The 24,018-nt window shown below is 34.3% G+C and overlaps 1 protein-coding gene across 2 annotated transcripts; it reads right to left on the bottom strand.

Annotated features, from left to right (window-relative positions):
* Positions 1 to 1,684: 1,684 nt before the first annotated feature.
* Inos (Inositol-3-phosphate synthase) lies at positions 1,685 to 22,067 on the bottom strand. Of its 2 annotated transcripts, none has more exons than XM_089637702.1 (10): positions 21,727 to 22,067; positions 17,349 to 17,521; positions 14,208 to 14,320; positions 13,405 to 13,562; positions 12,882 to 13,015; positions 12,612 to 12,732; positions 9,570 to 9,720; positions 8,145 to 8,236; positions 4,269 to 4,377; positions 1,685 to 3,768 (listed from the first exon to the last, which is right to left on the bottom strand). In XM_089637702.1, exons 1-10 carry the CDS (start codon positions 21,844 to 21,846, stop codon positions 3,320 to 3,322), a joined length of 1,620 nt encoding a protein of 539 aa, XP_089493828.1. In that variant the 5' UTR covers positions 21,847 to 22,067; the 3' UTR covers positions 1,685 to 3,319. The 2 variants fall into 2 exon arrangements, with proteins under 2 accessions (XP_089493828.1, XP_089493837.1); XM_089637711.1 differs by lacking the exon at positions 21,727 to 22,067 and adding an exon at positions 21,301 to 21,374.
* Positions 22,068 to 24,018: the final 1,951 nt, after the last annotated feature.

Raw genomic sequence — 24,018 nt, 5'->3', positions numbered from 1 at the left:
GACTACTCCGACTTGACAGCTCGCAACAGTCACAACGCTCATGCACTCTGGCAGAGTAAAAAGATACTTTAAAACATGGCTACCATCTTGACAGGATTGACCGGACACGGAATATACAAATAAATTTACAGACAGACGAAATGCAGAGTGGTCTAGCCAAAACAGGACTTTGCTACCTTCAGTCAATGTTATATCCGGCGAGGTTTCCAGGTACCCTAGAAAAATATTTCTAAATTAAATATTCTGTAAAACTATTTCTTACCATAAAAATAATATACCTATTATTTGTTGGATTACAATAAAAAGACTTCTTCATTTTATATTTTTATTAACGTTTTATATTTTTATGAATGCAAGTGTCGTAAACATGCAGTAAAACCATAATAATCATAAATTCAGTACGTAGTATAACTTTAGGACTGTTTGAAAAGTTTGAAAATTTTTTGTGAGATGACGCCACAAAATTGTTTTCACCTATGGCAAGTATAATTCATCTAATGACTTCTGACAACATTTCAGATATAGATTAAAAAAATTTACTTTTTCAAAAAATATCAATTTTATTTACAAAACTTTGCAAACATTCCTAATATGTACATCTGTTATATTATAATATCTACTAACACTATTGTGTTCCTGTAAAGGAAGAGTGGTACCCGTACAAATACTATATTGCACACATGGTCACATTGACCCCCAAGTTGTTCAGGTAGAGTCCAGCTTGTAATGGCAGCAGGAACTTTATAGGAGCAGTATGAATATATTCAATAAAACGATATATTACTTTTCCCGAGTACTGTTGGATGAGGAGTGACTGCTTGTACCAGTAACTTCTCTATTTATTGTGCAAATTATACATTTCCCACATGTGTTAGGAGTAAGTATTTTAATATGTGGTGATAGCAGTGTTGAACAAAGGATATTATTTTAAAATGCCTGATAAGGCCGAAAACTCATTCAAATTAATTGCTTTGGTCTCAGGTTGAAGAAACCAGATAGTGTGATATGATATGATAGTATCAGAGATGTGCAAAATGGGTACCCAAAACCATTTGAAATGCAAAATGGAAATGGGTCAAAACTTTTCCATTTGAAAATGCAAAATGGTTTTTAGAAAAGCATTTCAAATGCAAAATACCTATTTTCAAAATGCATTGAAAATGCAAAATGGTTTAACTGGTCAAACACTTAAAATAATTATAGAATTTTTAAACAATTTTGCTGTTTAATAATGGACATCAATGTAGAACAAACATATTACATGATGGTAAATCCAAAAACATGGTGTTTCATGTGACTACTGATTATGAAACCACAAAAAATTTGCGCGGGACTAATGTTGTCAACGTAAAAACATAGAAACTGCTATCTAACATTTAATATTACAGCGTCATGGCTCATGGCCCCATGTTCAGTATTTGAATCAGTATTTTTTGTAATGGTATCACTTAATTGCCAGGTCTCCTACCAGGGAGCAACTTGACAAATGTAAATTATCTCTCATAGCGAGGTTGAGGACCGGCTGATATTTGGGGCTTATGAAAAAAAGATGAGTGGAGATAGTAGGAAGTATGTTGCAAAAAAGCATTTAAAATGGAAAATGCACTGAGAAAAGCATTTAAAATGCAAAATGGTTTTTAGAAAAGCATTTAAAATGCAAAATGGTTTTTAGAAAAGCATTTAAAATGCAAAATGGAAAATACCCATTTTGCATTTTGCATTTCCATTTGAAATGGATTTATTTGAAATAAAGCACATCTCTGGATAGTATCATATTATGCAGAACACAGATATTGTGGGATAATAACAGAGGTTGATAGGTAGTTCAATCTCTCTTACATCCAAACTGCTAACTAGTTGAGACGTTTCTGCAATCCTTGTGTTCGGTCTAATACATGTTTAATTATCTACATCGGAGTAATCATTGGAGTTACCTGATCATCCACACAACAGTAACACACACACAAGAATAAGAATAAGTTTTATCAAAAATATGTCTATCACTTCCAATATAGTACCTATATGTTGTTTAGTTTGGTCATAGATTTCCTAATTGATAGACTTGCCCTAACATAAAATCTGAGTATCACATTGACAAGCTGGAGGCAAACCACGTGACTATATTTTTGGCATCAGGAGGGTTCGAGAATGCTTTGAATAAACAGTTGTCTAGATATATAACAGAAAAGTAATGTTCGCTAAAGTAAGGAACGGTTTGCAGCGCAGTCCATCGTGTGACTTTTCTGCGCAGGGTCTGAATGTTCTTTTTTAACCGAGCCATCTACAAATCGGGTTGAGTAGCGACGCAAAAATTAGTGAATTTTAGCATATTTTTAAAAGTGTCTTAGTAAATATTGCAACAAAATATTCGATTTTGGAAACAAGCCTGAAATTTTGGGATTGATAGTTAAATTTATTATGCATCCAGCAATTTGAGTCTCATTGTAAAAAGGACTAGTAATTCGTGAGCAGATTTAATTTCAAGGAATGTATAGTGATATTACAATGCGAGTTGCCTGTTGCTGCCAGATTCATTTATTGACAAATCACAGAAAGGGAGACGGTAACACCACTTCCCGGCTCCGCACTCTTGTTTTGTTCCCTTTTCCTGTTGGGCTGGTCTATCAATTTGGATGTCTATGAGTATGGTGGTCAAACCCAGTCTCCTTCAAAATACTGTATCAGGAGTTCGGCACCGTAAAATAAATATAAATATGAATAACTATTTCATAGCGTAGCATTATGGTAAGGAGATTACCATAAAGGTCACTACTCATCTGCTAAAGGTCAAATTAATGAGATAATTATTCATTAAGTGAGATATACAACAACTCAATCATGTTCTTAAACAAGGTTTATTCTGTTTTTGCATTCCCAGAGCGACGAGAAAAATAAATAATGTATATTTTTAATACATCTAAAATATCATTTGGTAAAAATGAGACGATTCTCAAATATTATTTAGAAAAATATAATGCTCACAACTCCAACATTTAAAATAATTTGTCATTTTATTTATTTATGATTCATGAGAAATGTTGGCACATCAAAAAACATGATTCACATGATATGAATACTGACCAATCATTCAGTATTTGTCTTTTCCTAACAATTATTTCTAAATATATTTCTTAAGTGACCATGAAAAAAATTAGGAATGTAAAAATAATACATTAAGTATACATATTATATAATATAGTGCTGAATTACATCATCTCGTAAGACTAAAGAAAGTTATATAGTTTAAATTACCTTCATATAAAGTACCTTCATATAAAATATTATTTTCACACATCTTTCAAAAGAAATAGGTACGAACTTAGTGCTTGACTCTCTTGACAGGGATACGGTGGTGGGATCCGTTGACCACGTTGGCCTCTTCTATCTTCCTCTTCATGAGGAAGGGGATCTTGTGCTCCAGCAGCATGTGGTTCTCGGGGGCCAGGCCGAGGCAGGCGCGGAGGATGTTCTCAATGCAGGCACGCTGCTTGAACAGGGCGTTGATCACGGGGGCCCCCGCAGGCACCAGCGGGGCCTTCAGCAGATAAGACAGGGGTGACAACACGCTGTGAAGGGGGCTCAGGGGGCTGCGGGGGACGGAGCTGGTCTGGAAGCGGATGCGGCAGAACAGCTCGGTGAGGATGACCAGGTCCAGGATGATGGGCACAGCGAGCAAGGAGTCCTCGCAGGTGTTGTGCACTGCTATGGTGTTGTGGCCACCCAGGAGGATCTCTGAAGTGTACTCATCCATTGCACGCTTGGAGTCACCTGGGAGAAGATAATAATTACATATATTATATAGAGGTTTTACTAAGTGTCAGTTGGTATGGTGGTTACCAGTTGGTGAATGCAATGTGTAAATAATCCATATTTTAGGCGGGTATGGGTACTGCAGCCCTGGGATCCTCTGCCATAGGTCAACCCAATTAGTTTGCTACGTTTGGTGACTTAGGAAGGGTGCCCGGGTTTATGGAGTGAGGTTTGTCTAGTTCTTGGTGTTGAATGCAACTCTCTCAGCCCATCGCCTTGCATCCAATTCATATGTCTCGTCACTCCTGGACCTGAGGTTGCATAAGTAGATTCCTTGATTGGAAGATTCCTACCCAGCCCTATTAGCTTTTTCTTTACCAGAACTTCCTCTCCTTCCTTTCCCCAAAAAGACCCTCCACACAGCATCCCAAATGTTGACATATACCCTGAGGGAAATTACTCTATTTTGTTCTATTTGGTGTGGAGTGAGAGTACATAAATAAAACCATAATACTTACGAACGTAGGGTACATATTTGATGACAACGCAGTGATCAGGTTTTTCCCCCTTCTCATACAGAATAGAGTTGGATTCCACCATGTCATCCACCACATTACTTTTAGTTATCTGTAACAAAATAATATTTATTAATCGGTGAGTTGCTGAGCTTCCCCGCCACATGCCGGCTGTAAAATGGCATTTTGCACACTAGATATAAGTCTTAGAGATAAGTCAGTAGTTCTAGTATTAACTATTTAAGAAATATATTTGTACAGCGCCCTTGAGGTGATTTCTCACGAAAACGGCGCTATTATTAGCCAAATATTATTATTACTGTGTGCTAGCTGACAGTATTTTCGTTATTTCTCACTGCTGTTGATGTTTTGAAAATTTTAATACCAATATTGTGTTTACGTGTTTATTAAAATTTTATGTTTATTGAGGGAGGAATTTCCGTAGAATACCTAACTACTTATATTCAGGGAAAAGATTTGTTTCTCTCTCATTTTATATTTTAAAAAGTTAAATACAGAATCCATAAATATTTTTCATGGTTTTATAATATTTTCATAAATCTAAATTAATGTCCTTCACAATGAATTTAAATAAACAAAGTAATATGACATAAACATACACAAGTGTCCGTTGCAAGATCGATAATCGATAATTTCCACTTTTGCATTGCGTCTTTTCACAGATAAAATAAATATATTTGCAAGTAACGAAATGGCAAGCCAGAATAATATTAGATTTATTATTTTTTAGCGAAGTGAATAATATATTTTTACAGTGGAATAATTTAGTGAGTAAAACCTCAAATTGTAATATTTAATCATTGAAGACAATATTGACGACTCTCAAACGAAAGATTTGAAATAGAAAAGAAAGATTCAGTCGCATCTAAGAATTAAACCCAGGATCTAACAGCCAAAAAATATGCTTTAACTCTCATGGCCTCAGGTCCATTCTGTCAGAAGATCGGAGTATTTTCACATTGCAATAAAATCCAAATAAATAAAATATTTCTGAATGTATCCGAAAACTAAACACTGTTTTTGAAAGATGATGAAATATGCTTTCGAATTTTATTATTAGAAATAAACATAAGCCTTTTGAAATGTTAAAATTTAAAATGCAAACAAACAAAAAAATTTAAAGGGTCACTTTACGTTTCCTTAACTAAAATTACCGATAACAGAAAAATAAATAAAAACACACTTAAAATATGTTTTGAGATTTTCACGGCCAAAAGTCTTATACTGATTTGTGTTTGGGGTATTATGCCGTGTTGCACTACCTCCTTCTTTAGCCAACGTTTCGGACAGCATTGCAGTGTCCATCATCAGGGCAGATATGTAATTATTATAACATATTACACATCTGCCCTGATGATGGACACTGCAATGCTGTCCGAAATATTGGCTAAAGAAGGAGTTAGCGCAACATGGCATAATACCCCAAACACAAATCACTATAACACTTAAAATGTATTAAAAATGTTAATGTCACTTCACTTTTTGTTGTTTTACATAAAAATGATTAATAAAAATTTCACAGTCTAGTAAGCTTTTTAAAATTGCAGTCGGAACCTTTGGTTTCGTGAAGGTGCACATTTTTATTCTACTGTAGTTAAATTCTAGATTTTAATATAAATTGGGTGTTTTTTTTCTTTCAAACACCGTTTAAATCATATTACTCACCTTAAAACCTCAAATTATAAATTGGGAGTTTTCTCTTTCTAACACCGTTTAAATCATATTCCTCACCTTAAAACCTCATATTATAAATTGGGAGTTTTCTCTTTCTAACACCGTTTAAATCATATTCCTCACCTTAAAAACTCAAATTATAAATTGGGTGTTTTATCTTTCTAACACCGTTTAAATCATATTCCTCACCTTAAAACCTCATATTATAAATTGGGAGTTTTCTCTTTCTAACACCGTTTAAATCATATTCCTCACCTTAAAACCTCATATTATAAATTGGGAGTTTTCTCTTTCTAACACCGTTTAAATCATATTCCTCACCTTAAAAGCTCAAATTATAAATTGGGTGTTTTATCTTTTTAACACTGTTTAAATAATATTTCTCACCTTAAAAGCTAAAATTATAAATTGGGTGTTTTCTCTTTCTAACACCGTTTAAATCATATTTCTCACCATGACAGTAAGGGAGATAACAACAATTTCTATGAGACCATATGAGTTGGTCCCAAAAGCGAACAGATTAGCCTGAAGGGTTGAGAAAATGAGGATAATGTTGTTAGCTAGCTCTCAGTCCATGTATGATATTAAATAATATAAGTTGATATGGTCGAATTATCTCAGTGGTCAGAGCACAGCAAGGAAGAGGTCCTGGGTTCAATTCCTAGATATCTTTTTCTGCCTTTTCAGTTCCACATCTTTTGTTTGAGAGTAGTTCATATTATCTTCAATGATTGAATCATTTACATATTAGTGTATTAGGGGCACTTTTTAATGTCCAAAATACCATAAAATCGAGTCAAGTACAATGGAGCTGCTAAAGTATCCGCTGGAGATATGCCGGACTTCAAGCGGTTAAAGCAATGAAACAATGGGAAGAAGAAATAATTTTAAAAGGATTTAGGATTTAATAAAAGGGAAGCGGCATTCAGGCTGAACAATTCAGCCAATAACAGCTACTAAGGACGGATTATTTCACAGAATTTGAATTATTCGTCAAATTTCAAAGTTCATATTCAAATTCTGTTGTTTTCAAAGCACTGTGAAACAACCGGCCCATGATGAAATAATAACAGAACTTGAATAGAATTTACAGAGAATTTGAATTCTGGAAACAACCAGTCCTAAAAGTCCACCATAGTTCTAAAAATCTGCAATAAGCATTTGCGAATGGTGAAAAGGTAACAAAAAAACAACAACCATAAAATAAGCAACCATAGAACGGACAACAACCAGGGACGGCAATATGCGGGCGCAATTGGAGTAGTTCGCTCCGGGCGCCGAATTGCCATGGCACTGATATACCTAATACCTAACAGTGCTAACACATCACCCTTGAGATTATTTTTCATAAAAATGGCGCTTTACAAAAATACAAATCATCGGAATATTAAAAGATAATAAGATAACAGTGATTATCTACCTAGCCGTCTACTGACTTTGACAAGGGGCGCCAAAATAACACATGCCAGACCATTTTGTTTTGTTCGGCTCTGGGTGTAACTGCAATTTAAGTCCTCGGGCTATTTGTTCAGTTTTTTTTTAACAAAGAGCAATAATTAATCTGTAGAGTCAATTTGTTCGCTTTTCGGAACAGCTCTTAATATAGTCTAATAAATCGTGTCTCTCTTACCGTCATAGTTAGAAATATGAACTAAACAGGGTTAGAAAGAAAAAAAGCTTTTCATTCAAATATAGAAGTTAACCACAAAATAATTAAAATGTACACCTCTATGAAACCGAAGGTTCCAACCGCAATTTGAGAAAAATTTATTAAACTTTGTGATTTTTATATGAAACAACAAAAAAGTGAGGTGGCAGTAAAGTTTATGTAACATTTGTTTAATAATTTATTTTTTTCGTTATCTGTAATTTTGGTTCAATGTTTAGACAAAAACACGTAAAATAAGCCATTTTTAAAACTTTTTATGTTTGATTTCAAAATTTTTATATTTAAAAAATTATGTTTATTTCTATTTATAATATTTGAAGGCGCATTTCATCACCTTTAAAAACAGTTTTCGGATACATTCAGAAATAACCCGTTTATTTGGATTTTATTTGGAAGTCGGAATACACACAAATTCTCTTTTGACTTTCTGACAGGGTTTGTAAGAAATGTAACGGTCAATATGCCAGATGCCTGAAGGATTAATACATTATAATGTAAAATGTGCTGATACTCACTTCCTTGGATCGGAATTGTTCAGGAGCAGAGAGATTCTTTCCATCGTTATTACCCAGGTGATTGTAGCTTACTATCGAGACTGGTTTGATTCCTGCAAAGGCGAAAATAATTATTAGCTGTCTTTATATAATATTTTCAAGAGTCAGAATTAAATTAGTTGAACGAACAATCAAATCACTGATTTCTTTTTGGCATGTCAAATCAATTAATTACTGACATTTATCTTTGAGTCTATGGGAGTAAATAGTGCATTTCATCAAATACCCTCAAATAGAGACAATACCTAACGCCTCCTAGCTCAGACATTCTATATTTTCTTTGTTTTATGATAATAAATGATACAAATAAAATTTATTGAAAAAAATAAATACATAATAGGTATACAGTAAAACACCTCCACCAAGTACTGTGTTCAATAAATTCAATTATTTGCAGCCATTTTCTGGAAGGAAAGTCAACATGCTACCAGTGGCGGTTCTTCCCTTAGGTCAAATGGTGTTTGACCCCCAAAATTGTAAGACAACAATAATAATAAATTACACTTGACAACTTGTTGTCTCTAATAGAAGCTTTCATTCACAAGTCCACACGATTGGCTGGGTCAATTTAAAGAATGTCTCCTTTGGCATCTTCTGTCCCTATGCGCGCCATAGAATAAATGAGATAGCACTATGTCTTTCGTCGAAGTCAAAATTAGGTACCGACGAAAGCTTACGGACGCTTAGGTCATGACAGTTAGTGAGACAGTACGATGAATATTATGTTTCACAGAGATGGTGACATAAACTTATGTTGTTTTTTTTTTTATTTTACACGCTTGTTGTGTGTGGAACATTGGTTGTTTTTCAATTGCTTCACACCCAGTAACCCATTATCTTTGGATACTACGGACGGGCATTTCAAACTCTTATTTTATTAACTGTAATGTTGTGTACAACTACATTAAAACGTAATTTCTTAAAAATAATTTGCCGTAAGTACATGGATTGTGTAGTTATTTCCAATTTACTTTATTAACTTAATATGTATTTAGAGTCGCGGACCTACAAATTGATATATATATATTTTTTTATTTGGTACAATATTTTTTACATTTCAAAGTTTTCCAGTAATGTTGGCCTCACTGGGTGGCTTGCCCGTGCTGTATAGATAATAATGTATGGGCATTTTTCACAATATCAAATAAAGACTTGTCACACATTTTTTTCAAATGACCTATCAAGCCTGGATCCCTAGAGCCGCCTCTGCTTGCTACACTAGAGCTTCTGGCGGCCAGCGTCGGGTAAATACTTTACTGGAGTTGGGCGTATTATTCTTCTAGGGCATTTGAGTTCATGCATAAATTGATTATGATTCAGAGTCCAGCAAAAGAGAAGTAATTTCAACCAAGTAAATAAATACATATTGAGAAGATTTATTCTTACCAGCGCTAACGAGGAAGTCAACCAAGACAGACTTTAGTTTGGTCTGTCCAGATTTGAAGTCATCACCTCCCACAAACACTCCGGCTTGCTCCGCCATCTCTACAACTCCGGGCACCAGAGTATTTTGGGGGGACCCATTAATGTAGCAGCACTACAAAAAAACAACATTATGTTACTTTTCATTGCAACATTGTTCTTCGTTTAGACCAGCGATGAGCAACACGCGGCCCGCAAACCCATTTCGTACGACCCGCAAGACTTGTCCAAGTTTCTATGTCTCGGCTAAATAAAATATCAAAAAATGTTCAAGTAAAAGGGTTTAGTGGAAAACTTTAGTCTTGATATTTTCGTTTTTGGGCTTTGTTTTTTAAGGATAGGTACACTTCCAAATAATATGTCTGAAGACATGTACATAAACAATAGAAGAGAGTTTTGATATTTCTTATTTAACCCTTTTGCTGCCCGAATGTAAACACAAGATAATACTCTCACGCCAAGGGTTTTTAGAATTTTTTATATTGCGTCATTATTTATTATCCTCAGCACTTAGAGATTGTAAATTATTACCAAAACAAAAAAAAACTTGTTTACGTTACACTCTTGAAAAGTCCAAGCAAGATATCTTTATAAATTGATGCATTATTTGACGAATAAAAACTATCTATGAAACATCAACAAACTTCGACCCGCCGCCATTATCAAATCAGTAATCTCACCAACACATACAGATCTACTATAGTAATATCAGTAGTCACGTCTCTGAAGCGGGACCTCTGCAACGGCTCACCATTTTTCACGATTCACTTGTAAAAATATTATTGTTTAAAACTTCATTATTTATTCAACTTTTATTTACAGTTTCTTATCGCATTATTTATGTTTATAGTTTTTATTCGAATGGTAGACTTAAAAACAGGAATGAATACACAATGCCACATTACACTGGGAACACATATCGAGCCATTTTTCTACGGCTTTGTTTAAGTTTTGTATTCGCACAAACATGGCCGGCTCTGTATGGCTTGGATTGTTTTGATGTTGCCGGTATTGGCTCAGACGTAATGGTGTGTCATGATGAGACGAATGAGGAGTAGAGTCGAGTTGAGTATTTTTGAGGTGTTTTGCGATTAATTGTCTTATCACACATAACTGATAATCGGAGAAGCTCATACCTGAATTTTTTATGCTGTTGTGTAAAATAAAAGAATTTAACAGATATAAGATAGAGACAATATTCCCTTATTTGGTCATCAGACAAGTCGCGTCGAGCCATGATAGAGGGTTACACAAAAAAAAATATTAGGCAAAACGACAAATTAACACAATAATTAGTTTCTAAACACAGATAATTAAAATAAAATGTATATGATTATTTTTTCACTCGAAAGGCGGATATAACAACTTATTTCATTTAAAATAACAAAACATGTTGATTAACACAAAACTTATTTGCACTAAAAATATGAGTAGTTAATAAAAACAATTTGTTAAAATAATAACGTTAGAACCACGATTCGTTGCAGATTCTAAGTACTCGCGAACCGTCGAGATAAGAAGGAACCACGTGATTCACTAACACAACTACGCGCGCGCGGGGAATTCAAACACTGAGAGGGGAAATATTGTAGTCTCCAGTTTGACGAGGTCTTTCATAATATAAACAAAATCATTTGTCAAATCTGTGTAGAGATGTCGCTAGATAAAGGTTCAAATTATTTTTTAAGCCCGAGTTTTGCGCCATCTATACAGAAAGTTTCGAGATATCACAAGATGAAATTAAAATCACGCATGATTGCGCGCGGCAGCGAGGGCCCGGAATCTTGAATCAAACATAGATGCGCACGGCAGCCTCCGGGTTAATAGCAATCATTCGGATTTTCGGGTGCTATGATCAAATATTTTACATCTTCAAAATCTGTATTACAAAATACTAAAGGGTTTCGCGACAAACTTTTGTCTGTTTATTTTGAATCAGCCGCCCAAAACTTCAAGTATGTTTTATACGTTTGAATATTTCAGAATGGTAAATGGACAGAACTTATTGGTTTAGCCTTGGAGACAAAAATTTTCACATGCTGGGCTTTGTTAATAATAATAATATTTACACAGATTTAGGAAATAAGATAAAAAGAATTTGGCATTCTCAGACTATAAAAATATTACCATTCGTTATTTCGGCTACTGGCATTATGCCTAGCTCTCTAATTAAAAATTTAGGCATATTGGATCTATCAAAAAATTTATGTATAAAAATGCAAAAATCAGATTTTAAATACATGTAGGATAACGAAAGATTTTAAAAATATTTATGTTGAGGGATCAGTAGGATTTATAGGCCCTGTTAGGAGTTCTACCGAGCCGAACCCTCTGATATGAAAATATCTGGAGTCGGTGAATTATTATCCCATTTGATCCCTGGTGAGTTGACGAGTTGTTCTTGTATTTATTTTGCTTATATAATGCATTTGCATAATGTTGATTGACTAGATGATCATTTGTGGAAAAGTGTGTGGAAGGGTTTAGTTTTTCCTATGGGGAAGATTTAACCCGGACATAAAATCGGAAAAGATAAAAAAAAATACAGTTATAATAGTAGGTTATAAGTAGGTTTTCAACACCACTGACTGCAAATTTAACATGTACGTACCCTACCCCCTGTGGCCCGCGAATAAAATGAAAATACATAAATTGGCACTCCGGTAAAAAAGGTTGCCCATCACTGGTTTAGATATTTATACTCGTGTGCTCGCCACTCACAAAACCAAGTAAAAGATACATTCCTCTTCTTAATGCCTTTTCAATTAATGGAGGCACTTTGAGACTATTCAACCTAGATCTTATTCTAGAGTACACACACCAAATAATAAATAAGGTTAATTGTATGGATTAATAATGAATAGTCACACTACTTCTATGGTGGTATTGAAAGATTGTGCAAGACTTTTTCAATCCTAATTACATACTAACAAATAATTCAGAAAAGAAAATTTTACATGAATGATAAGCTTAATATAACAGCACGTAATTATCAAAGAATATTACCTTCTCGTCTATTGCCGCCATCGCGAATATCGTTGAAGGGGATATTTCTTTTTCATTTTTAGCCAAAGCCTTCTTTAAGTGGTCCGCGGTGTCGTGGACTCCAGGAAGGATTTCACAAAATCTATAGTGAGAATAAAAAATAAGATGAGAAAACGAAAAGTATCTTAGACATAGTATTACAAATTACATTTGTTCAGTAACTGGAATGATAACAGAAGAATGTTAATTTTAAATAATGTATAACAAAGATTAGTTTAAAAAATTGTGTACCTTTCGGTGTTAGCTGTCCACAGAACAATGACTTGTTCTAGATCATGTTTGGATTTAAAGTCCTGGATGTCCTTCCTGACACGAGTGTACTGTTCGCTGCGGGTGCCTTCGATGATGTTAGTTGCACGGTCTAGCTGCATTACACATTTAAAAAATAAATAACTTATTTAAATGTTAGATTTAACCCATCCATCGCAACAAAATACATATAAATCTATACACCACCCACTACAACATATGATGACTTCAGATTGTACGAGAATGAAAACATTGTCATCTACGTAATACCGTGCCTTTATTGATCTTTAGAGTCAGAGAGATCAGTAGAGAGAATTATGGCTGCCAGGAAGCCATTGTTCTCCAAGAAATTATCTTATAATCTGCCGGTGTAGACTCTATTTGTATCTTAAGAAGTGACTTCTATCCAAAAATTTTAAAATTACTAGCATAGCCATCTATACTTTAAAGCTTAAACTATCACATCATAATATGTGCCTTATTTAAGTGAAGGAAAGCTTCTCACTTGGTTAGCGGCAATGAAGTCGGGATCGTATATCCCAGGACGGGGCACCAGGGTCGCCATCTCCTTGCGGAGTTGCTGCTGCAGTTCATAATCCAGGACCTCGGCCCGAACCATAGACTCAGCCAGGTTCAAGGGGCTGATGTCCCAGCCATCAATCACTGTGACAACAATGGCACAAATAAATAACAATAACAATGACATAAATAAACTACACATTTCAATTTTTCTTGAATTTCTCAATAAAACTTTCTGATGAGATATCTTGAGATCAAACTCTGAATGAATCGAATCCAACTCTGTTCCTGAAAATCAACAATCTCAAAAACAATGAACACACAAAACAAGTATCACCAAAAAATTCACACCAGCCGAAAGGACGACTTCACCTATGGGGTTCTTGGCGGTTTGGCATACTGACTGGGGAAAGGTAGCTGTGCACGGTTCTACAGGCAAAACCCGGTAATACAAAAACTAAGCCCCCCGCAACATCAGTTTAGTTTCTTTTAGGTACCTCTTCGTACATGTGAACGGAATTCTCATAAACAGTTTCAAATACTGAATCGTCGCCTTCTGGTGCACTCTTTTATCGGATATTGGTCATCATTAGGGAAAACAGAAATTCTCCCCTGCTCGCTGAAGAGCAGAAAAAATCAATTGAACTGAACTTGTACTAGTCACATAGGTTTTATCAAGATTCCTCAAAATTATCATCTGTCTTCAGATAAGACTATAAAAATTACTTCATAAGTATAATAAATATTGCAAAGGACATTGGAAAGTTTGTACAAAAGTATAACACTAACCCAAGTCATTGGATTCCACCATGGGCAGCATGTGGGACATGGGCACATATACATCCTCGCCGTTCTCGTTCATGCCGAGGCGAACTGTGCTGGCCTGCGTGATGGATCCGTACCTGCATCATCAGAGTTTGATTCTACATTACACACACTCCTGATTCTTGAACTCAGCTACACAAGTTAAGTTTGACAAAGCATACATTTTCTTTGGTAGTTCTGTGAACAGTAGGCCTGGTGTCCAAAAATGTGTACGTCTAATTTTCTCTAATTTAATTTGACTTGTAAATAGGAACTTAAATACCTACCTATGTAATTATAAACCATAAATATTTTACGTAACATTTAAAAAAAATCAAATAAGGAAGCACAATTTGTCCAAAGAAATGTCACAAACTCAATGGCAATTTTGTTTTTTACTTTCCTGAGGCCATCCAAAGATATTAGAAGAACGAGATGTGCTATGCGCAGTTCGTACTGAGTGGAATTGTTTTGCCGAGTGTCGCCGGTTTTGTTCACCAATACTACTGCACACCTTCGCTTGCGCTAAGGTATCCGCACTAATACATAGAACAGATTTCTGTGCGTACACGTCCCGATACCGTTCAAAGTACCCTAATTAGGTAGTACTCCGGCTATGGTCCGGCGGCCAACATAGCATATCTCGTTCTTCTAATATCTTTGAGGCCATCAGATACCATATTGATTATTTCATTTTATTCATTTTGTTTTCTATTTTTGTCATTATCATTTTGTTATTATTATGTATTAAAACATCCATGTATGTAAATTCTTGGGCACCATGCCTGTTTTATGTACTTAAATAAAAATAAATAAATTTCGATTTGACAGCTTGTAGAAGGTACAACGATCATGCGAAGAATAGTGGGATAAAAATATAGTATTCTACGGGGCCACCATCTTGAACCGGAACATAATAAACAAATTTAAAGTCAAATGAAATGCCAAATAATTGAGTTAAAATTAGATTTCCGCTACACTCAGTCAATTAATAGCTAAAAATTATTATAATATTCAGAAACAATACATGTGTGCCTTGTGTTGCATTCTTGTGAAATCGAGAACTATGCTTTAACTCTTTGATTGCCGGAAGTGGCTGTCAGCCACGAAAAATTTGTACCTGTTGAACTCTGTTGTGGCCGATAGGCACAATCAAAACATTTTTTTTTTAATGTTTGTATGTTACTAAAATAAATCTTTATTTCATTGTCAACAAAATAAACAATGAGATATAAGTGCTTGCTTTTCTTTTCGTAAAACAAGTAAGTTATTACGAAAATAAGATAAGTTGGCGCACGGCAAGCCGCTTGAAAATTTATCATCGCACATGACAAAGGTACATATTAGGTTAAGGGAATTCGGCATTCGAAAGGTTAATCCTTATCCTTATAATAATTATAAGACCAATAATTTTTTATGGTGCACTTTTATTAGCCAATAAATCAGATTTTATGAGACCTCAAAAATATATTGGTTTTTTCAAATGTCCAGTTAATTATTCAATTTTTAACATTTTCTCAGTAAAATATAAAATAAATTCAACCTAATCATGAAAATTGAATGAGTACTAAGGACGGGTAGTTTCAGAGAATTTGAACAATTAATAAAATTTCAACACTCATTTTCGGGTTCTGCGAAATTCCTATCAAGTTCTGTTATTATATCATTGTAGGCTAGTTGCTAGACAGAACTGAAATAATAACAGAACATGAATAAATCTTTCACAGAACTTGAAAATTAACTTTGAAATTCGAAGTATTGTTCAAATTCTCCGAAACAACCCGTACTAAGAGGTGGCATTCTGGCTAGATAATGGGCACTTTTAAAATCCCACGGCAACGGCATGGTGACAGCAACGGCAATGGTGTTTCATTTCTTTAATACAAGTGGGGGATATGATAATGATTGCATTTTTCCTTTGAGGGAAGCAGACATACATACATCGTTTGTCTCACTAATATTTGGCATTTATGAAAGAGCTGTACCATAATAATGATAAAGAAAATAAGTTTATGTTTTTTTTTTATGTCGTAGCCTTAGAAATTATAAAAGCGCCCATTGATTCAGAATAAAAATTAACTAACCAAAGAAGTAAATTAAAATCCTTATCAAATAATCTACATAAAAGTATTTACGGAAAAAACTATTAACACACATTTATATTTAAAAAGATATATATTATGATAATAAAGATTGATTGTGATTCATTATAATTATTATGTAATACAAAACTTTGCCCCTTGTTACCTCAGTGCGGATCATGCCATGCTGAAACTATGCAAGATGATTGTAGGTAAGTATGTACTTGTTTATACAACAACCTTGCCTAGCAACACATTATCACCAGGCAGCTGGTGATTTAACATGGTCACGCCATAGGATTGATTAAGTTATCTTTATTACCTGGTATCTTAGCCCACCTGTGCACCTGTGCAGGTGGAAACACATCACAGTTAAAAAAAAGTTTATTTTTTTAGACCATGTTTATATATTTAATGCCTTTATGTATTGTAATGCTAATGAGTTATATGCCTAATCTGATCTGATAAAAAAAATCATTATTAAAAATTTTGTTGGCCCAAATTTGTTCTCGTTTTGTCTTACTTTTAAGTTTTTTATTTATCAATGCTTATTACGAAAGCTGTAAAGTCTATTTTGCTAAACATCACTATCAACATAAAAAAAATTAAACATCATAAGATCCAGATTGCAGCATAGCTGTGAATGAATTGCAAATATTTCAACAAAATTATTAGTAACTATATAATAATTGCAACTAAATTATTAGTATTAGCGCTATTTGTATATTTTATTTCATATTATGAAATGAAACATGCATAGTTGACCTGGAATGGAACCCAAACTTAAGCTCATAATTAAAATCAATTCAAAAGTAATTTATTTACGAAAGCCCTCAAAGGAGAAAATTTATAAATTAAGAAAATTATTTTAATACTTACATAATAATTTATACAGTTTCGCTGTTGTAGAAACATCATCCGAACAATTAGAAAAATATATGAGCAATTTGGGTGAGTTAGCTCACAAAGATGAAAGCCAATAAGCATAAAAATAGTAAACATTCATCCAAAAAATAGTTCAAGAACAGTTTAAGAGGTGTCTTACCAGTTAGCAGTCCTGGTGCCATTCTTGTGGTTCCAGCTTAGATTGTGCTTGTTGGCAAGCACGGCTGCCGTGAAGGTGGAGCCGTTGTTGCCGCCCCAGCCCACCAGCATCACGCCCAAGCGCGCAGGCTTCAGCTTCGTCTCGATCTGCATCTCCACGCGCTTTTCTACAACCTACAACCATACCCACACTCTATATTATATCAATCAGATATGTTTTCACGACTACCTGCAACATTACATACATTTGGCATATTCTATATTGCACTAGCACAGATCTGCGATAAATCACAGATAGTCTGAATTCTCGACAAATCTGTTACAATTTAAAAAAAAAACAATTAAATTTTCTGTTAAGCCTGTGACAGACCACGCTATAAGCGCGCTATATTTTCGTGCCTTGGCCTATTTCAGCATATCGCTCGCCATACAATCCCATTAGTAGTGTATGGTGAGCAATATGCTGAAATAGGCCAAGTCATGATGTGTATAGCGTAATGTGTCGCCTACCTTAAAAATATTATATATGGGTAGGTACTTTATCGCTTGTCTGAATTATTCAAACAAACACTTCCTAATTTCAAAATTATGTCAGTTAAATTCAAAGCAAATCTGAGTTCCAGAGTTCATTGAATAAGAGTTACAGACACACAACCGAAATTAGTACCCTAAAAGTGTGCTAATTGGAAACCAGGTATTTATTTGAAGAAAAAAAACTTTGTGTCCATCACTACTTTTCAAATCAAGAGAGTATTACACCAATCAGTACTCGTAATAAGTTCATTTATGTATGGCAGCTATTTTAAAAGATTGCCTGCTGTTTGCTTGCGGTGCTGTTATATTTTTATTAATTTCGGAGAATCAATCATAAATCTGCAAAAAATTTCAACGTCAAACTTCCAACACTTCGAAATCGCTTCATGCATGTACAAATCTTGATTGTTTGTATATCAAGTATATTTGTGATCATAAATTAAACTTCCGAACGTCGGAAGAGTTTTACATTATGTTTTTACTGCTTGTTTTTTTACAATGAGGAATATTTTAATATTTTTACGAATTGAATTATTTGGTACGGCAAAAAGGGATTTGAATTATGTGTATGCTTGAAACATGCAAGCGTTTCAAATATCCCCAACATATATAAGATTAATTTAATTTTGTAATTGCTTCAGTAGATCTGTATCTACAATGGGGAAGACTTACAGAAGAACATTTTCAAATGCTCGGGAAGATGACGATAAGGGTTTCAAAATAATTTTTTTTTTTTTAAATTTTCTAACCTAAATAGTGACTTGCAAACCAGTAGTCTGCCGATGGGTCTCCGGAGAATATGCATTCTAATATTATTCTTGTTAAAATAATTTGCGATGCGATTTTGACCTGCTTCCAAAAATGTTTGAAAAACAAAATCAGTTTCGTTTGGGCTAATAAAACTTTAGATTCCACTTTTGATTTTTCCCTCTGAAGGCTGAAAAATTATTTTACTGTTTTATGCTCTGGCCTTTAACGGGTTTAGATCATTGTGTTTCAGAGCCTCTCTATGTAATTTTGTTTTACATTTCCTTGGATTTAAACACTTTTTCTTTTGTTAAAATAAGAATTTAACCTTTTTTTCTTTTCTTAATCAAAAGTTTTAACATTAATATTTTTATTTCATTTAAAATATTTACACAATCCCTTTTTGTTCTAATATAGCCTTTATGTTTATTTATCTTGATTGAGAAACCCAAGAAAAACCTGTTTCCAAATAACCCCAAGATAGGGATACTTTATAACAGCCTTAATTTTTTTTTTTCATATATGTAGTCTATTTACAACAATGTTAAAATAATTTTTAATTGGTGCGTAGTACCACGATCAATTCAATATTCAATAAGGAAGTTGAGTGAAAAATATTTTGACTTATAAAAAATATGTTCATGTAGATCAAAAAATATCGATTCTAAATATATAAATATATTTCTATATTATTATTCTTAGAATCAGTTAAACGTTCTTGAAAAAGCATTCAATAGCAATAGACTGTATACGCTCCACGATTGGTCGAAAGAATTCTGACGTCACATGTGTCGTGACTTGTACGTACAACGGATCACCTATGGTGCATCTCTTTCTATTACATGAGAGATGGTCGGTTTAGATGAGAGAGGTGTATAGGCCAAACGTTTATTTGGATTTGTCAAATATATGTACGTATTTGTTGTTATTATTATATGAAATGGATTTCTAAAGATACATATTCGTATAGTGCTTTATAATAATATGTTGTTTATTGCATAACTTAGAAGTTTTTATTATTATACATGTCACATAGCATGTGATACACTTCAGGCCGCCGGCCGCCCAGAAAAGTCTCACAGTGAACTGGGCTGTAAACCGTTATTTTACTTTTGGTCTTTACTTTTCTGCGCGGTGGTCCTGAATTCGCGCGGGGCAAGTCAACAAATAGCGAGGCAATACCGTACAAGTACCGTACCGGGCGGGAAAAGCAAATATTCTAACTTAAAATATTAATTTAACTATGAAATCTTAATCAATTTTCTTTTTTTTTTAATAACATCAATTCTAATAGACGGTTAACATTGGTAAAAAAATTACTGGAATTCCTTGTTGAAGAATTAAAAAATTTTCATACAAAATGCTTAAGCGACGTGGTTTTCACAGTTCGAATGACGTCACACCCACACCCCGCCTCTTACCGCTCGGATTCCGCTTGTTTTGGCGGGCTTAATAAAATTTAAACTTTGAGAATTAATTTAATTATGAAAACAAACTTTAAAAAAAAAAAAAAAATACCAGTATTTAAGTTTGAATGCGAACATAGATAAAAAAAAAATAAAAAAATGGACTCAACTTCCTTATTTACACAATGATATTAACCAGACCCGAGCATTTGCAGTGTTGAAGAATCGTGGACACGCACGGTACTAAGCACTGAAATTACAGTGTCAACTTTATATGTTCATTTTACCTCCGGACATTACCTCTACAGAATTGGTTAAAGACAAAAATAAAAATGGTCACTGTATCAAGTAATTAGGTAAATTTTAACCTACTTTAATAAAATCTAGCACAAAAAAAATTTATCTGATGTTACATAAAATAAATGTTTTTAATAAATTATAAAATACCTCCCACAACTCTCTGATATCATAAATTAAGCTCTTTTAGGAAGGTTAGTCATAAAAAATAAGAATGCTGCACTAGAGTCCCAAAACCCATAGCCAGTGGGACTATGGTATCCCCAACTGGAGTTTGTTGGGAGGTTTAAGGGAGAGGGGGAGAGGAAGTTGGGAAGTAGGTACCTGGCTATACAGGTCTGGTCACCTAACATGGCTAAAGCCATTTCAAGCAATATTAAAATTGAGAGAATCTACCTACCACTTGGAAGTTAAAGTGATCAAACCATGATATCGTCGGTGTAACTCCAATTCTGCGGATAGACCATTTGTAAAAATGTTCAGGAGGGACGAAAAACTGTCTAGGAATATATGCACGCTCTTGCTTGCTTATGTACTGGGGATTTTTCATTTGCGGTATTGACTTTAACCGAGTACAAGCAGTTTATTGTTCAATCTTTAAATTCGAACTACTGTTTAACTGTTCAACTGAAAACGCCAAAAAAACATATTTTCAAAAGTATTGGCTTATATGCGGTATACTTTCATAGACGAAATCATAGTATTTCATTGAGACAAAATAATAATTATATGATAGTCATTTGTCATCATCTGATCATTATATTCTTGGAAGAAAAACTACATGACAGATTTGGATCATTCTCCAGAGTTTCCTATTTACATAAATATAATAGACAAAGAATGAAACCCATTCTTCTCGTTTTCGAATTAGCATAATATTGTCTGCTGATAAATATAATAACTAGGCACTCTCGCATCGTCCAGTTACCAGTAACAGGTACACTTGCTTATCATACTTTTATTTATTACCTTGTACCTAGCTTAGAGCATAGGTAACTGCTAATAGATTCTCTGTGAAGGTCACGGCCAATCGATTATCCCATCCCTTGTATGTGTTGGCGATTACTGGACATATTTGCACAACATTTGCTAGTTCCGCGGGAATATACTTGAATGCATTCAATCAATACTTTCAACATTGTATTTCCGCTCCGAACAATGCATTACGCGATGATATTATCATTTCGAATGCCAAATAAAATTGATATGTACTGCGTTAAACTTGGCAACTCGCAACTATTTTAGCTTATATTTAAATATGTGTGTAGTAGCCGCATAAATATTTATTTATTGTTATTATTAGCACGAAACCGAAATATAATTAACAGTAAAAAGCAGATAAAACCTTATTTTAAAGTGACATTTAGCGGCGAATTTCATATGAAAAAAACTTACCTCTAAGATGTTGTCATTCTTTTTCACAATTGAATTCGAATAGACATATTCCGCCAGCATGTGTTCACTGGTGTATTTTACTTTAGGATTCATGATTTTCAACATTCTGGAGCTTTCCATTTCGTTGTCGGCTGTAATGCAACCGGTACGGTATAATATAATACTGTGAAATTCGTCGCGTGCTCACTGTCAGAAGTGAACAAAAACTTGCGGTTTTGGTTAAAACGTAATCAATAAATAATTATTGGAAAAAATTAAACACCAACCGCGACTAAATTCATTTATCGACTGAGTAATTTTAAAATACGAACGCGAACGACGCAAATACAAATTAAATTCAGGCGCGACGGCGCAAACGTATATTTCATCTATGGTCGGTATAACAGGTGACTAGAAAACATTAACGGACAACCTGACATATTGTATTGAATTTTGATATACGGTTACATCAGGGATCAAAATAAATATTTTATTTTGATAACATATGGTACTGTGGTAATAATGAGTGTGTAATGGTGTAATGTGTATTGACATGATATCTAATTGATTTTAAATGTATTTGAAGGATTAAGATAAGAATACAAAAAATTCTAGAAAATCTTCTTGAAGATTTTAGGTAGGTGCCACAGACATAGGAATTAATAGACGAGAAGATAATGGCGAGGGGTAAAATCAACTGTTGAAGAACGAAGGGTCTGAAGCTGACTGTGATTCGTCAATAAATCAATCTGACAGTATATAGGCATCTCGCATTATAATATCACCATTTACTTCTTAAAAGTAAAATCTGCTTTTGAATGAATAGACATTTTTACATGGGAGCGCAAATTACTCGCCACGTTATGAACAAATTTGCGAAGTCCAAATTCGGCAAAAAATTCGGTTCTATTTTCAGAGTCGAATATTTCGTTTAAGTATTTAGTTAAGACACTTTTATAAATGTTCATAATTTACTTCCCAGCAACCAACCAGCTTTGTGTTTCGCGTCCAGACGTTTCTCGATGTGATAGTATATTATGTTTCTACAACTGATCCATATTATACGATGTGAATATGCTTAAAATAAAGTAAAATAATGCTTATATATGGAATGTAATACGACAATTGGGTTTATTCTCTTTTTCACATCTATTTTTACAAGTTTTCATAGCACAAGTCAACATTTTGCCGTGTTATTTCGTAAAATGAACCGATGATGCCTCGACCATAGTTCGCACAAGAATGATGACGTCACGTTTTCAAATTTCACTTGAGGCCATACGCGAGCACAGCCGGCTCCAATGGAACCGGTATGGGGAGTGGGGATAATACGCTTTTAATCACTTAGGGCAGGTCTACTAATATTCATATGTCTATGGTAGGTGCTTACCAAATCAATTCGTTTTTGCAGTTTTATTTAATTTCCCGGGGAAGGAAGCGTGTTCTTTTAATTTTAGAGGTATATTATGTATATGAAGCCGCATAGAAATATACAATTATTTTATTGTGAAATAACACTAATTTAATAAAATATTTTACTTACATTTAACGATTTGAACCCGTGACCTCCAGATTAGTTGCAGATGACATTTACCATTCGACCACGGAGGTCCTCATACAAAGAGATGTGTGTAGAATAGCTCATTCATTTTACATCCCTGTCCCTTCTTAGACCACCTGCAAAGTTAAGTATGTCAAGCTGTACCTCCATGCTTCTTAGGGTGCGTATAAACACGACAAAAAACCCGCGAGCCGAGCCACGAATTATGAGAAAGAAACGAAGCAACCGCAAATGGCACGAAACGCCGCTTGCGGTTGCCTCGTTCTTTGTGCTGTGCATACATTTGCGTACCGACGCGCTTTTCGCGCCGCACTGACGGTTGCGGTCGCTTCGTTCCTTTCTCGTTCGGCTCGCGCTTCGGTTCGAAAATTTATACATAGCATTACATGCAGTAAAATGTGAACAGGCACCTGCGTAATCTTATAAAAACCTGCAAGTAATATTATTGCTTTCTAACATGGGCCTAAAAGCCCTGGACGGAGCAATTTGAGAACAATTAGAAGCCGCTGGTGAGGGGGAAGATGTATGGAAAATGCCAAAACCTACTTGAATTTTTTAATGACGTGTCTCATTCCTTATCTTATTAAATACCCCAAAATCATAAGCCGTTATAACTGCATTAACAAACAACAACAAAAATATAGTTCATTATGCACCACTTTGAATATATTAAAAGTTAGTTATACAAGATCGCTTCTAGGCAATTTCCTCTACCCTAGATTTGGCTTCAATGCCTCTCATACAAAATCAAT

This window comes from Hesperophylax consimilis, chromosome 1 (genome assembly GCF_061612785.1).
Source record: "Hesperophylax consimilis isolate HC1 chromosome 1, BYU_Hcon_1.0, whole genome shotgun sequence".
Taxonomy (NCBI): Eukaryota; Metazoa; Arthropoda; class Insecta; order Trichoptera; family Limnephilidae; genus Hesperophylax; species Hesperophylax consimilis.
Note: the sequence above shows the minus strand (reverse complement) of the source record. Positions and strands in the feature narration are given on the sequence as shown.

Bases quoted from the DNA above. Each gene is read 5' to 3' on its own strand.
- Inos (XM_089637702.1), bottom strand. From the start codon at position 21,846: ATGGAAAGCTCCAGAATGTTGAAAATCATGAATCCTAAAGTAAAATAC. The intron at 13,016-13,404 runs GTGAGAAGCTTT...TGTGTAATGCAG, and splicing joins ACTTCATTGCCGCTAACCAA to CTAGACCGTGCAACTAACAT. The intron at 3,769-4,268 runs GTAAGTATTATG...ATCTTCTCCCAG, and splicing joins CAAATATGTACCCTACGTTC to GTGACTCCAAGCGTGCAATG.